The sequence below is a fragment of the Diadema setosum genome, chromosome 15, assembly GCF_964275005.1.
Source record: "Diadema setosum chromosome 15, eeDiaSeto1, whole genome shotgun sequence".
Taxonomy (NCBI): domain Eukaryota; kingdom Metazoa; phylum Echinodermata; class Echinoidea; order Diadematoida; family Diadematidae; genus Diadema; species Diadema setosum.
Window position 1 is genome coordinate 15,759,835 of NC_092699.1, and position 16,134 is coordinate 15,775,968.

The 16,134-nt window shown below is 39.0% G+C and overlaps 1 protein-coding gene across 5 annotated transcripts in view; it reads right to left on the reverse strand.

Annotated features, from left to right (window-relative positions):
* The window catches only part of LOC140239329 (tumor protein 63-like), a 44,320-nt gene that overhangs the window by 4,287 nt on the left and 23,899 nt on the right, over positions 1-16,134 (reverse strand). For all 5 annotated transcript variants that reach the window (XM_072319200.1, XM_072319201.1, XM_072319203.1 and 2 more), the window contains 7 exons: positions 15,523-15,700; positions 14,097-14,307; positions 13,404-13,528; positions 12,577-12,662; positions 11,190-11,311; positions 1,385-1,680; positions 604-757 (listed from right to left, as the gene is read on the reverse strand). In XM_072319200.1, coding sequence (XP_072175301.1) covers positions 604-757; positions 1,385-1,680; positions 11,190-11,311; positions 12,577-12,662; positions 13,404-13,528; positions 14,097-14,307; positions 15,523-15,700 — 1,172 coding nt within the window. The remainder of the gene's footprint in view (positions 1-603; positions 758-1,384; positions 1,681-11,189; positions 11,312-12,576; positions 12,663-13,403; positions 13,529-14,096; positions 14,308-15,522; positions 15,701-16,134) is intronic.

The following is a 16,134-nucleotide window of genomic DNA, read 5'->3' on the forward strand; positions in this document are numbered from 1 at the left end:
GAATCAACCCCCCCTTGACATTTTTTGCGACTATTCCGGCGCGCGAAATTTTTTGACCGCGCCATTCGCTGACTTATCACTTTCAAGTCTCGCGCAACTTTTGACACCATTTTGGCAAAAATTGCACATACAGTTACGACGCTGCAAGTCCTTTTATACATGCCTGTCAGACCGAAAATGGCTAAAAAAACATGATTTTGTGTATAAAGTCTATGCAAATGGAGTTTTCTTACCTTATTCATAAAGATATTATCATTTTAACTTTCATAAGCTGAAATCAATTAATTTCAGCATGCTTATGCTTGAAATAGTTTCCGTCATTAATTTTGCGAAAAAAAATGATAAAACAACAGGTCGAAAAACAAAGAAATACATATGAAATCCATAAAACAATAAAATACATAAGACATTAATTTTGATACCAGATTTTTTTTTCAAGTACATTGTTAGGAATGCTACAAAGAATGTCATCAACAAAAATTAGGATTCTAGGAGCTTTACTTTCTGATTAAGAGCAAAATGTATGATTTTATGCATATATTAGCATAATTAATTAATATGATGGTAGAAAAGTTGTAGGAGTTTGGGGAAGAAGTAACTTACTGTTGAATGGTTGGATCTTGTGATGAAGAGGTGTGGTTGGTCAGAGGGGGGCAAGGATTGGGCGGAGTCAGCTGGCTGGAAGTAGACACGCCAAAGCCCTGACTGGTGGGGACGGAGTCTACCTCCATGCCGATATTGGGACCATCGGATTCATCTGTGCATAATGATGAGTGAAGAACAAAATGTTACATTTGCCCATACCAGGTACTCATAACTAAATGCTACATTTGCCGATACTTGTGTTATTGGTCACAACTGGGATCCTCATTTTCCACACACACACTGAATGAAATACATGGAAGTGTCCATGCAATGTAGGAAATTTGATTCTCCTGCATGCTGATATTGGGACCATCCCATTCATCTGTGCATAATCAAGAGTGAAGAACAGAATGTTACACTTGCCAATACTTTGTTGATGGTCACAACTGGCACCATCTTTTTCCACACACATGCTGAATGAAATAGATGGAAGTGTCCATGCAATGTAGGTTGTCATGGTCACAAACAATGGAAGTTAAAATGATACTTTATTGTACCGTTGGACCAAATTTGTTTCTGCTGCATAATTTTTAATGTCAATGGACATGTCGTAAGTAAAATGAAAGAATGAACAATTTGCACATTCACATGATAAAACAGCTGCTTTGATAAAACAGTTGCTATGCTCACAGCAAAGCTTACTGCACGCACATGGATAACAAATGCTGAGTACTGGTATAATCAGCTTTACCAATACAACAGACCAAGGTGAACTGGGAAAAAAATAAAGAAACTTCACCTTTGCATATCCTGGTGTCTTGTCGCTGCAGACCAGTTGTAGAGGTAGAGGGTGTGTACGTCTGCAGGTTGGTGAATTGTGGCGTCTCCACGGCAACGGGCATCACCTGCTGCTGCTGCTGGGAGGTGGACTGGGAGCTGGGCAGCGGGGCCATCTGCTGGTGGGGGAAGGACTGGCTGCGGCTCATGGATGGGGGCGGGGTGTGGTTCAGGGCCTGCCCCTGGGAACCAGAGGGCGGGGTACTCTGGAAGGAGCTGACCCGGGGCAGGCTTGGCATGCCATTAGGCAGCAGCAGCCTGGAAATAAAGAAAGAAAGAAACAAACACATTATCAATCTTGATCCAAAGTTATACATCTTGCAGTCTGCATAGACCACTTCAACAAACTGCAAGCTTCACAAAACAATTTGATCTTACTTGAGAAAACACACCCAATTTAATATTATACATCACTGAAGTGATTATTCATTTCCAAAAGGGATTATCAGATTCTCTGTACAAAGGTGTGATAATCTAGTGCAATGCTGAAAAAACAACAAACAAACAAACAAACACACTTTTGAGTTTGGGACAAAACTTGTCTTTTAAAACCCTGTAGTGCAGGGACACCATTGAGTTGGAAGGCTGCCGGGACTGGGATACATTTGAGAATCCCTTAACAAAATCGAGTACAGCTTTAACACTGATCTCTGTGTAAGTCCGCACACAGCCTAAGAATCTTGAATGGAATAGACCATTACCAATAAACCTATGCTTTGATACACATATATACCCTGGCACGTGGCTGACAGGTGCTATTTGCCATTTTCGAATGTACCCATGTGGGCAGTGAATGAAAACTAATTCAATCGGACCACCTCTGTTTCCCCATCCATGCGACTGGGTCTTGAAATCGACCGACTGCTTTAGAAACAAACTACTGTTCACATTTAGGTGAGACTGTGAAAGTTATTGATGTTAACAGTGTACTATGTCCAAAACTGTTGATAAAAACATATGATTGGAAATGACCTTGAGTTCAGAGAAGTAGTCTGTTTTAAGGGAATTTTGCTTCACAAAGGATCAATTGTCCCAAAAAGCTATAGACTCATTAAAGGGATGGTACAGTATTGGTGGAGATGAAAATTGGGCTTTTAACTTTTTGCGAGATACCAAGAAAACACTTATGATATAGTATAGAGCATACCATTTTAAAGGGAATTTGATCAGGGTTTGGAATGACTGAAACATCCAAACACAAAGTAAAACAAAGCGATCATACTAAAGTGTGGGTCCCACACTTTCTTAGAATCACCCATTTTTGGATATCTCGGCCATTTCAAAACCAATTTTCATCAAATAAATGTTGAATTCCTCATAGATGTTAGAAACCTGAAATTAGGTCTCAACCAAAACTATACGATCCCTTTAACGTTCATTTGTTTCTTCCTCCAATTTTTTTTGTTTTTGTTTTTGTTTTTGTTTTTTTTTGTTTCCCCCAAGACCCAGTAGCGTTGGGTTTCATGGAGTGGAAAAGCTGGCCCTGTTTGGATATATTCAAAAATCCCTGTGACAAATTGTGCACAGCTTCAGCACTGATCTCTATGCAAGCACCCACGCAGCCACAGAATCTTGGCTCAAGTTGACCGTTACCGATGACGTACACTTCGATGCATGTTCTTGGCAACTGGCATAATTCATGGTTTTCGTATGTACCTGGTGGGCAGGGAATGAATTAGACCACTCATGAATACCCACACTATTAGGTCTTGCATAAACTGGAGTGCTTATACAGGGTGCTTAAATGACAACAAACAATATTTTCTAATGAAATTTTGTTACAACAGAATTCAGATCCCAAATTATTATTACCAACTACTATGATGCACAATTCCCTTCCATTAAAACAAGATTTTGGTGTAAAAAAAGAAACCTGCTGGTCCCAAGGATTTTGTTATACCGAGAGTCAACTGCAGTTTCTTTTTGATGCAAACTGTAACTTATTTCACTGCATTTATTTAGGCATGAAGGCTGCGGACGTCACATTTTCACCTGAAAAATGATTGCACTTGTGATGGCCTCTGAGAGGAGTGATTCCTTGGCACATTGCTCCTTTATATCTATCACTGTCCAACATTTTTAAGACATGCTATACATTATATGGAGTTCCCTTCTCACCCCCTTCCCCATGCACTAATGCTTACCTAAAATTCTTCAATCTGTGTTATCACTCTTTGTGACCGTGCATCACAAAACAAAAGTTGCACCCCTTGATTCTACATGAGGACTCAAAAAAGGTCAAATGGGTCAACCAAAGTCAATCTCAAGTGTTTCATATTTTCTGAAAGACCTTTTCTTCTTTTACATTATACCTACATTTAGGATCATAAAATGAATGGGAAACTGTGTTTTCAGCAGTCTTTCTATACCTTTTTTTTTTTTTCATTTGTTTATAAAGTAGCAGGATCAGGTATGTCTTGGAGGACCCTTTTCATTTCTTGAAAATCCTTTCAACACTCTTCACCTTAAACTCTAATAACTTTTGAAAGAATCAAGCTACTGCTTTGAAAGTTGGCACTGATCATGGACAGATGTGTTGATAAAGCATGCTTAATTTTAGCTTAATCTGATAATCCCTTTATAGTTATCATTTTACAATAAAGTACCAGGTGTGCAGGAGTTTTGATTGAGACTACTTTTTTTTTATAAGATTAGGTGCTTCCATAACATTTTGGACAGACATTACCACATGTGACCCAGAATTCAGAATATCTTACTCCCTTCTAGCTCAATGCATGGAAAACATGACAACTCTCATACTTCATATTCTCGGCAATGTTTGCACAATGCAAGGTTCTACCTTCAGTTATTTGCAGTCAATCATGAAGATGTCTTTCTAAAATAGGTGTTAGCCCTCAAAAAGCTTATCATTTCCAAGACAAGTGTGGGCATTTTGTTTGTTTTTTTCCAGACCAACAGAACGTCCTCAGAAAGAAGTTTGCACAGTAACCTGCAGATCTACAGAGCAATATTTCACATGTCCTATGACGGGGTCTCACTTAGTACAAATCAACACATATTTATAGAGATATTTAGATGATAATGTAGATGTCTTGGAGGTGGGGGAATAGTTCTTATGTTTAACATCATGGAGTCATTACTATTCCTTGTGTCACTTTACATGATCACGCTTCATCACTACACCACACAATATCCAAATCAACTGGTTAGATTTACCAACACCGCAATCATATCAATCTCAAAAATTTCCTCAAGAAACTACATCAGCACAAAGAACAACTTTTTTTTTGTTTCATATATTTCTGTATTTTATTTACATACTTACAACAAAACTAAGACTTTATACAAAATTAAGATTTCATAAATAATTTCCCCAGTTCCACAATATTGGTGTAATAAGTACATCCCCCCTCCCCCCAAAAAAGACAAGAATACACAATCAACCCACTCTGTGCCACAGACTTTGGACGGTGTGTTAACACAACAGATTTCTGTACCAGTCGGCATTTGAAGCACACAAAGGTGATAAGTGGGAATCTCCCTTCAGTGTGCAAGTTCAGAAAATTCAAGCTCAATATAGTTAACGTAAGCATCACAGGTTGGAAGGCCCCCCGCATCAGTCACATTTACAAATGCATTTTGAATTATAAACACAGTGATTTTTGTGAAAGAGTGACATTAATTTTCTTAATTACCCACTCAGAAAATATTTTTTTGTACGGTATAACTTTTGTTGTTAAAGGTCCTGTTTACCTTTGGGAGCAGTGATTTCAAAAATGTTCAAGATATCACATTTGATGCATATGTGTCGATCAGTTGTATCACAAAACATCCTACCGTATAAAATTTTTGCAATAAAGCCTAAAATATAAGGAGATATCACTATTTTTCTCATTAAACCGTAATTGTAGACGGTTTAGTCTGAAAACATTTTTATTATAACTACATTGTTCACATTTTGTATATTTAACAATACTTTACATTGATTATACTGGTTCAAATTTCTACATTTTTTGTTTCTATCCCTAACTCACATTTTAGAACTATTTTGAAGCACTAATGCTGGGTTTTTGTTTCATCTGCAAATAGTAAATTGTGCCTTTTAACTGGCCGATACACGAATTGTGAAGTGACGCAATCATTACACACATCTCATTTGCATATGTTTTACCACTATCACTATCAAAGTTATGTGAAACTACAAATTCTGTGACTTGCTTTCCTTTGATGACAACATTTTGCTCAAAGTTTCCACTCTGGCTGATCTTGTCCTTGTGAAGCTGAACGACAGGATTTTTCCCTTAAATGTTACAATTTTTCCATTACATAACACTTGTCATTCAAATATGCGTAAAATCCGATGAGATGTTACGTGAGGACATTCGGACAATTGAATGGCTGCAGAAGTATACAGACAGCACATTGGCAGTGTCATTTATCATCAGCTAACAAAATACAATTCACCATTTCACAATCATAATACGCAAAAGTGGGATACAAGATGAATTTTTGGAGGTCTTCAATAGTTTTAGGCATCTATGGCAGGTGCATAACTTTTCTTCAAGTTCTATAAAAAGCAATCCATAAAAATATCAATCTTTTTTTACTCTCTATCATGAAAGTAGTTTTATAAAAGCCCTTGGTAAATACAGCATGAACACAGTCCTTTTAAAATGCAATGTATTACAATTGTATTCATAAAATCTAATGCATTAAACTATATCTCTGAAATACACACATGTCGAAATACCATTTAGTACCCTTGGGGATGTGCTTAGAGCTATAAAATCATCTACTAAAATATATAAGTTCTTGTAAAGATATATATCAATGCTCATTTAATGGACATATTCTATCGCTTCAAACAGCATGATTATGAACAAACAGGTAATTTCACCCACATCCAAATGTAAGGGAGGACAGACAAAGGCAGGTCCATTTTCATATTGCTTTGATGTGAACGGATCTTCACGTATCTTCCACTGCAGGCATCCAGTGCTGCATAGTCCCATGAAGTCAAATCCATGCTGGGTCAAAAAGAATTATGTGTCCCTTTCCTTTCTTCGTCTATTACCACGAGACGCACAAACCCTTCACTGAAGTAGGATAAATGAGATATTTTTCCCCTTAGTGCTCTCTTTTCTCCCATCAATTACGAGGGTATTCACAAAAAGCTTCTATGTTGGCAGCACAGCCAATATTAAACGCAAATTCTACAAAATGTTCAAGATGGCTATAAAGTCATTGACCAGAGTAGAATCAGATGAACAGTATGCCAGCGTTTTCATCAAAATCAGATCTTAGAATTAAAAAACAAAACAAAACACATATCGATAACTAGCCAACCACACTCAAATTGGCGGTAGTATGTCATCAACCCACAAGTCCAACATTGTACCCTACACAAATTTTTACTAGATTGAGGTTTTCTGTTTTTGACATGACATCAATACAGATGTACTGTAAATTTCATATCAAATGATTGTGACTTTTTTATTGTTTAGTTTTTCTTCTTGGTGGAGGAGGGGGAGTTGGTTTCTTGTGAGATGTGAAATAAAGCTTGTCAGGCGTCTCAGCATGAGAAAGACCAACGAGGCGAGAGCTTTGGTAGGTCTGGAGTTGTGTTCAAAGTGATGACATAATTGCCTCTGTTTAATCTCTGTGCATTCAGCACATATGTGAAACTATAGAATTCCGCAGGTCTCTTTTTAGTTCGATAAAAGACTTCTCTTTCTGCTCATCAGATTTCACTTCCTACATCAACGCAAACATGGTGAGGAACAGCACGCAGTGGAGGAATGAATTCTGGGAGATTGTCCAGCGGCCCACGCTGACCATTTGTTTCCTCTCCAAGGGTGAAATGACCAAAAAGCAAATGCGACTTCTGTTCCGATTGCCCCGTCTGGCCATACGTCATCACTTTAACCCATCCACATCCCCACCCCACCCTCCCCCCTTAAAAAAAAAAAAAAAAAATGAAATCAAAAATAGGCACTGAGGCATTAGTCCAACACATGCAACCAATAACATCACTAACTATCCCCCACCCCAGAAGAAAAGGTATTAAAAAAAACAACCACAAAGCAGACATGATTATGCCAATTTTCTCTTCTTCTGTTTTTTTCTTTGAAGTCTTGACACAGATCTGTTTCCTGTTCATTTCATGGAATCCGACTGCCGCATATATGTAAAAAGAGCTGGTGAGAGACAGCATTCTACTTCCTGAGGTATGAATTGTAGGCAGTTGACACACACCCAAAAAAATTGCAAGAGATTGTTTCATAACCCCTGGAATACATAGGCACTTCATTAAGCTACACATTCTCAAACATGTCCTTTTCTGCCTCTTCTCTTTGGTATAGAGTCAGCCACAGCATTTCTATTTTCTTTTGCATCCTACAATCAAACATCCCATCTAAATACGTTGTATGCACTCTTTTTTGCAGCTCCAAAAATATTTCAGGTTCTTCATGGTGGTTACATAAGACTAATCTACAAGGACTACATGGGGCAGATCCAAATATACATGTCTCTTTGTGGTTGATTTCACTGAACATGATATGCAGAATTGTAATCAGTAGCATGCGCTCTATATTTTGGCTGAGGTTTCACACTTTCACACACTGTTACCAGCGCATTTGGCTTGCATAGTTACCTCTGGCATTACATAAGGAAGAAGAAGAACAAAGGAGAGAAGAAGAAGAAGAAGAAGAAGAAGAAAGAAGAAAGAAATAGAGAAGCAAAAGAGAATGGGAAAGTGGAACAAAAGAAGGAAGATAAGTGGGAATAAAACTTGTTCAATCCCACAATCCAGTTCCTCCGAAGATTTAAGAGTCATATGAAGACTGCCATCACTGCGTGTACCCAACACGGACGAATCTACGTGGCATGTGTCCACATTTGTTGAAAACGTCTATGTTCCTAACATCTGAAACGGAACATTTGAGTGGGTGGGGCATGCATGGGAGGGAATAGGTAGGGGCGCTACTTTTGTTTCTCGTTTCCACCCGATTTCTTAGTCTTTTTCCAGTAGAAGCGTTGAAGTTCGGCACGGATCCTGCAGCCAGGTGGGAAACGAGAAACAAAAGAAACCCTATGTGAGCAGACACACTTCAGAGGATTCTGTGGGTTTTTTTTTTTTTTCTTTCTTCTTCTTTTTCTTCAATAAATCAAACAAGGTATGTGGGGCATACCTAACAATTTAAAGGAGTAATGCTTTGTGTTTTTGAGTTTGTGGAGTAATGGAAACGGTTAGCTTCACCACCTATCCCTCAATGTTTCACCATAAACATTCCACTTGTTTCATTGGACTGGCTTAGACAAAAATATTCTGTATTGTTGTTCTGTTATTGTTTTTTATCTTATTCACCAAAGTCTCTAAACATCAAAATTTGACATTCTGAATCAACTGCATCTTCATAATGCTTCCTTAGAACTCTGTGATTTGCATGCATTTCAACAACTTGCAACATAAGAAAGTCAAACTATAAAAATCAAATATATAACTGACTCCATCTCATGAAACACAAATAAATGAAATATCATCACAATATATAGCGAAACAAAACAAAAAGAAACAAATTTCTTTCAACCTTCAGAATGCTTGCTGCTAAAAACAAACGGTGAAAAAAAAAAGCTGGCTTCAAATATAATCACTCCCTACCTAATGACACTCCGTTATAGAGATATAAATCTTTGAATGTTGAAATTTTAATTATCTTACTCCCTGGCCAACGACAACCCTAAACTCATCAGAACATGTTGTACGCAGGTACATAATGCTCGGGAAGTTACTCCTCCTAAGCCACTACCTTTTTCCTGTTCTTTAGAAAGTTCTCAATGACAAGAAGAAACAACAACAACAACAACTTTAACCCCTTCAATGCCGAGTAGGCCCTACTACTGCAAAAGTGGATAGTTTCGCGTGACTAATTTTTTGCGCCCCGCCAAGTAAGAAGAATTTTGCATGTTTATAATTCCGCGGTATCAAGACATCAACTCCTGGAACATATGGCAAGCAAAATATTCGCATGCTTTTATTTTCGCGCTAGTGTCTGGTTGCGCGAAATGCGCACTTGCTGCCGTTGGCAGAAAGACAGAAGAGGAGAAAAGGGTGGATATCACAGAGAACGAGAGATATGGATGAAGAGGTATATGAGGAGAGAAGAAGAGAGGATGAGAGATCGTCTAATCATGTTTATGTTCACAGTGTTACAACCTAGGCTGGCTGGTGCAATACCGACGTAATTTCATCATAATTCTGTCCTACTCGAGTGATCTATAAGGGCGTGACCTGTTAGTGTAATTGCATTTTTGCCTCCCAAGGACGAAATATGATTGTATGTACAGCACAGAAATGAATAAACACACATACACACACACACACACACACACACACACACACACACAACACACGCACACACACAAACACAGACACACACATACAACATACAACACACGCATACACTACAAAGTACACAGACACACACTTATTTTTTCACACACACACATTTGCATACACACACACTTGGTTTCTCTCCATGTCTTCAATATGGCATCACACAGCTTACCAGCCTTAGCAAGTTGACACCAACCACCATGTCTACATGATAAGCCAGTTTGTTATCTATCCACTCATGAGCACATTTCCAAATTGGCCTTTCTTTTTTCTCAGTTAGCACTTCAACTCAGTTTCAAAGGGACATAATGCATAACCTTGCCTGATGGAATGATAAATGAAATTTGTGTTGATTTGGAGTCGACCAGGTTGCCAGAATGGCCATCACTTAACACTTGGGGAAGCATCCATTTCATTGTTTACCTTTAACAAACTTATTTATTTTATTTATTGTTTGTAACGCCTGCCAAATACGAGGCTTCAATGAACACTTTATTGCTGTAAGGTGAATGTGCTGGCACAAACCATTTACAAGGCTTACAAGAATCATCAAAACATGAAAGAAGCTTACTTTGGTGAAATTTGAACACCAACATGCCCCGTTATCACAAATGACTTCTTCTGCTCATTTGCAAACTTGGGTGAATTTGTAACACCAACATGCCTGTTATCACAAATACCTTCTTCTTCTGCTCATGTGCAAATTAGAAACGTGAACTGGCCTTATATGATTTTACAATACAACTTAAAGAGAAATGTCACCCCAACCGTGCCACACACCACACTAGCGGGCAGATTTCTCCCCCAACCCCCCCCCCCCTCCCCAAGGCAACCCTAGTTTTAAAGTCATTAACTCAAGATTCTAAGAAATAGAACCTGTAGAACTTTCTAAATGTTATTGAGAGATTGTGTATCATAGCTATTCCCACCCCCCTAAAAAAAAAAAAAAAAAAAAAAAATATATATATATATATTATATATATATTATGTGGTTTGATCGCCAATGATCTCACTAATGGACCGTCTAATCCACATTACATAAATTCCCATAGTACCAATATCATTGGCTACAGATCTGATGAATGTGTCTATACAGGGAAGGACTGTAAAGAAAAATTTCATGTACTGCTTTGCCTATACAGAAGGGGAGTAGTAGAGTGGGACTCTACTGGCTTGCCAGGACCTCACCGGTGCAATGGTAACATTTTTTTTCAGCCTTGTGAAATGATTTTCATATCTTTCAAAGCTTTTAAAGCAAATTCAATGAGGCCGCATCAGCCTTTTTGGAGAGAGATGGGGCAGATTTCAAGTTGTTTCCCTCGCAAACTCACAGAGGTCAGAAGTAAGAGAGAGAGGTTTGACACGGCCAGGGCCGGTGGAAGGGAGGGGGAGTAAAATATGTACGTACTGTTGATTGAGCTGAGCCTGCTGCTGTTTGTACTGCTGCATCTGGCTTGGTGTCACAACGTCCATCAGATCCAAGGACTCTTTGATCTTCATCAGCAGCTCGTACTTTTCTCGCCCCTGCACCTGTTGTGGAATCAGACACAGCATTGGTGGAAAACCCATCACTGGTTTACATCACCTCACACTCTACAAGAAAATGTGTGTGTGTTTTGTTTTAGAGGAATCGTGTTGTTGTTGCAAACATTAGTTCAGTTCTTTTTCCCCTCTAAACATAACTTAGTATTTTGCCGATATGTATGTACATATCTCTATTTCTTAATTTTCGTTTCGCACATTCTAATGTATATGCTTATGATATAATTCCTGATTTATTCTGTGTTATGTTTTGTTGGAAGAAAAATGAGAATGAAAATAAATTAACTGAATGAATCAAATTAGCAGGGTTGCAAACCTCTCTGGATACTAGAACCGGAACTGATACACATCATAAAATATAAAACAAAAATGGTAAAAGTCATTTCATCAGTGGCTCATACTTCTCCCAACCCTGCACCTGTTGTGGAACCAGACACAGCGCTGGTGGAAAACCGTCGCCTTGCACTCTACAAGAAAAAGTTTCATCATGTCTTTTCCCGTTACACACAATATAATACTGTTATACAGTTTATTACCAAAAATAATACAATAAATATAACTAGAGAAGCACTCTGAGAGCGCAGACCTCCGCTAAGTATGCAGCTCATTTCCACCACTGATCTTGTTATGTTCTTCCATAGAGATATAGGGATTTCCTCCCATACGTACTTACAGCATTGTGAGCTGAGAGTCGCCCGATTTCCCAATATAGAAGCCTTTGTTACGTCATAAACCCTCAGCTGCATGGCGCGCCTCGCCCTAGCAGAAACTAGAGCATGCACCTTAGTGCGCGCATGCAAACCTCAAATACGCGCAGCCTGAACTCCCAAGTTCATTGACCCTACCTGCCAAAATATCAAAAATCCTTCATAAATTCCCCCAAAATTCTTGGATCACTACCAAAAGTTAATCGTTTGTTACTTGTGTCATTCTCAACCTTTCCTGAAAGTTTCATCCCAATCCGTTCAATACTTTTTGAGTTATTTTGCACACAGACAAACTAACTAACAAGCAAACAAACCAACGGTAAGGAAAACATAACCTCCTCCCTTGGCGGAGGTAATAAGCTATAATACATAATTAGATAGCAAAATCATATTTTGTTATATTGTTATCATTACATATGTTCTGCAAGCTGAAGATCAATAACAAGGCAGGTGTTGGGATCTTCGAAGATATGCATACAATATGGGCTATGCCATTAATGTGCAATGTGTAAAACCAACCACCTGTTTTCAGGCCTCCTTACTTACCGGTATGTAGAAAATCTCCTCATCAGCTGCTTTCCTCCGCTTGGTGAAGGAGGTGACACCAAGGGATGAGGTCACTTTGCTTGCCCCTGGAATAAATTAAAATTATAATGCAATACAAAGGTGCCATGCATCTCACAAGTTGACACCCCCCCCCCCCATGCACCTGACCCCTAGATTCCCCCCCCCATCCCAACACACACACACACACACACACATACATACACACATAATCCTGTTGTAACTAATGCAATAGACCGTTTCTGTAATTCATTACAATCTATGGATGTTTCCTTTCCTACAGCCTAGTTACGAAGCATTTCTTCACCTGGCCCTTCTCATCAAGTTCCATAGGCAGGAAATTGTCTAGTTTTTGCCAGGTCGGGCAAGCCTCTGACAAGCTTTGTGCTTGTGAAGTGCAACTATTTGTGGACAAAGCATGCATAAAATCTGAATACACTACAGACCCCCCCCCCAATGCATATACAATCAAACAAAACTTTATTTCATCTTACCCAAGATGTTAACCAGAGACATTAAGCTAAAAAGAAATACTGTACACAGTGTATTTCTTAGTTCTAACACATGAAGGAAATAATGAAAAGAAAATTCTACACTCCAATGAACAATTTTATGATGACATATGCTGAATGATCATTTTTTTTTTTTTAGGTGATCCACGTAACAGATCCATATCCAGGATCTTTTTTATTTGTTTGTTTATTTGTTTTTTGAGGATGCTTGCACACTTCCAAGGTGTTAGTGTCCCTTATGCCTTGGTGGAGATCTATGTTAGCGCACAGCCTCTACTTTTCTTATTTCAATCTTACCTCTCTTTAACGGCTTCTTGGGCGGCGCCTTCGTCTTCTCCCGCGATTTCTCCTCACTCTTTCTGTCTCGTCCTGGGCAGGCGCAGACCCTCACATCCAGCACTCTCCTCCCTAGAACAACATTGCTGGGGAAGGAGGAATTACAGTAAAGGACAGAACACGTGATAAAACTCTGCATCTGTGTGCATACTTCCAACATCATATATACCCACAACATAACCTATGACTTAATAATGTTATTATGGTAACCTTGAAGGGGATATTTTCAATCATAACTTCAAGAATATTCCTTGTTATGTTACAAGTGAGGTATCATTGGAAAGGTTTGATTTACTCTATCAACAACTTAATGAATAAGTGAGCTTTGAGCATGGATTTAAACTTGTCTACACTTCGAGCAGTTTGAATGTGAAAGGGATCTTTTCTTTTTTTTTTTTAAAATATAGAATTTGCAGAGATATATGCAGAAGTGCCAATCTAACGGACAGAAGAGAAGGATTTTTGTAGTAAAATCCCCAGAGGTTTAACCCATTGAGGACAGACTAATGTTGCTACAACACGCATTTCCAATAGACACTTGCCCGAGTATGATTGGGACTAGCTAAGTCTTTAGCAGGTTAAGGTTCAGGGGTCAAGCAGGTTAAGGTTCAGGGGTCAACCCGATAAGTCGATTCTCTCCTGTGACCTACTCACTTGTTTTCCAGAGTGAAGAGCAGCTGAATCTTTCTCCTGTTCAGGCCTCCAACGCATGATATAAAGCACTTGAAGCTGAACAGGTACTTTGAAAACTCTGTTCCAACCTGGGGGGCAATGTACGGCACACAGAGCTGGTGTCGGCCATTTTGGTCTGTGAAGTAGTGGGTGCTGGGGTCACTACACAGAACCAGGTGATTGGCCGAATCGTCTGCCGGATGTTCGGTAGTGCAGGGGGTAAGAAACAAAGCAAAAATTCTTTTCACTCAGGGTACTTTGAATATCACATGATCTACACAAATACTGGTCAGTGATTGGTCGGATTGCAGTCATGTGACTACTGCAGCAAGGTTTGAAATCATTACACTGCCAGCACTGACATCACATTGGGTAATATATGTAATACTGCACAGCAGTGGGCCACTTGTAACGTTTTCCCAAAGGGCAGGACATTCGTGGGAATGTTTCCCCGTGGGAAAAACATTTCCATGTTGATGAATGGCACTGGAGGGGAATGTAATGAAATGAGGGCACACAATTTAGGTATACACTGCATAAATGAGGCATAAAGAGAAGACTTGTTGGTATTGGTAATGCTGTTAAAGGTAAAGAAATCTCATTACCCTACACAATTCAACTGACAATGACTTTGTATCATTGGGAATACACATGAACATTCTATCCCCAAGGTTTTGAAATGACATTTTCCAGGAGGTTGAAAATACATCAATCAAAGGATGTAAACATCTATTCTTCAACCACTGACATGCACACTCTTTGACAAGTAAAATGGGTCATATCTTGACATTCTTGTTTGATAGTAATTTTACTCTGAATATTATTGTGATGTTATACATATGATAGACGAGACTGATAAAAATGGGTAGAAAAATGATGATTGTAATAACAGTCAGGACTTTCACTTCAAATTTGAGAAACAGCAAAAACACAAAGAAACAAAAAACAATTGCCATTTATCAAATAAATATCAAATTTGCGAAAGATGGAAACCCCATAATTGAGTGGGGGTGGGGGGGGGGGGGGAGAATTACATTCAGTGATGCATGAAGTACAGTAGAAGGTCCTACTAAAGAAGTTAAGATTTAATCAACCCTTTTATAACAAGATGATTTCGCACATCTCAACTCTTACATTTCTGTGGGTTTTTTTTTTACCCCTATATAGTGGAGAAACCTGCTATGCCACGGTAATTGTAATAGTATTTAGGTCCTCGCTATGTTGACGTCCCTTTGGGTACACACAGTATGCACTGTTCTGGGTATCAACCAAAAATATGTGTGCGTGTGTCTGCCTGCACGTGGCAATCATCACAATGAGAAGCCATGCTCAGTTGTAGCCCTGTGCAAGCCCTGTGCTGGCAAGTCGCGTGCTTGAAAGCTGTGTGCTCGCAAAGCTGTGTGCTTACCATCCTGCGGGCCGACATGGTTTGGGCATCGAGCCACTGGCTCAGCTAGGTTCTCTGCCTGTTTGAAGATCGGCAGGACTCTGATGTACGAGCCTTGCGGTGGCGGATTCACGGTCTTGAACTGGATCGGACATGACTTGTCCTTGTCCACAAAGAGTTTTTTCAATATTGGCGAGTACTGGAAGGGGGAGGAAAGAGACATTGTAAGCGGAACTTCCCATTTCCTTGACGGCATTACATGAGGTGAGCATTATTGAAAAGTGCCTTTACTTCATTGGGAGTAACTGCTGTTTGTTCATGCACTATAATATCATCTTGAACAATTAGAAGACAAAAAATAAAACGCAGGCAGTGATCTACCTGACACTTTACGCCTAGTGTCGCATTTCTCAACATTCATGCCACTTTCGTATCTGGCGAATCTACTCTTGTTTGAATGAAGTGTTTTTTTGTTGTTTTTTTCATGTTGTTGGCCTTCAGAGAGACCAAACAGCAGAAACACAAAACAAACTATAACAAAATCCACAACAGCAAACAACTATATATATGAAAAAAGAATGAGTAAATACTTACCTTCCTAAGTTATTTCATTTTCTTCCTTTTCTACCCCAT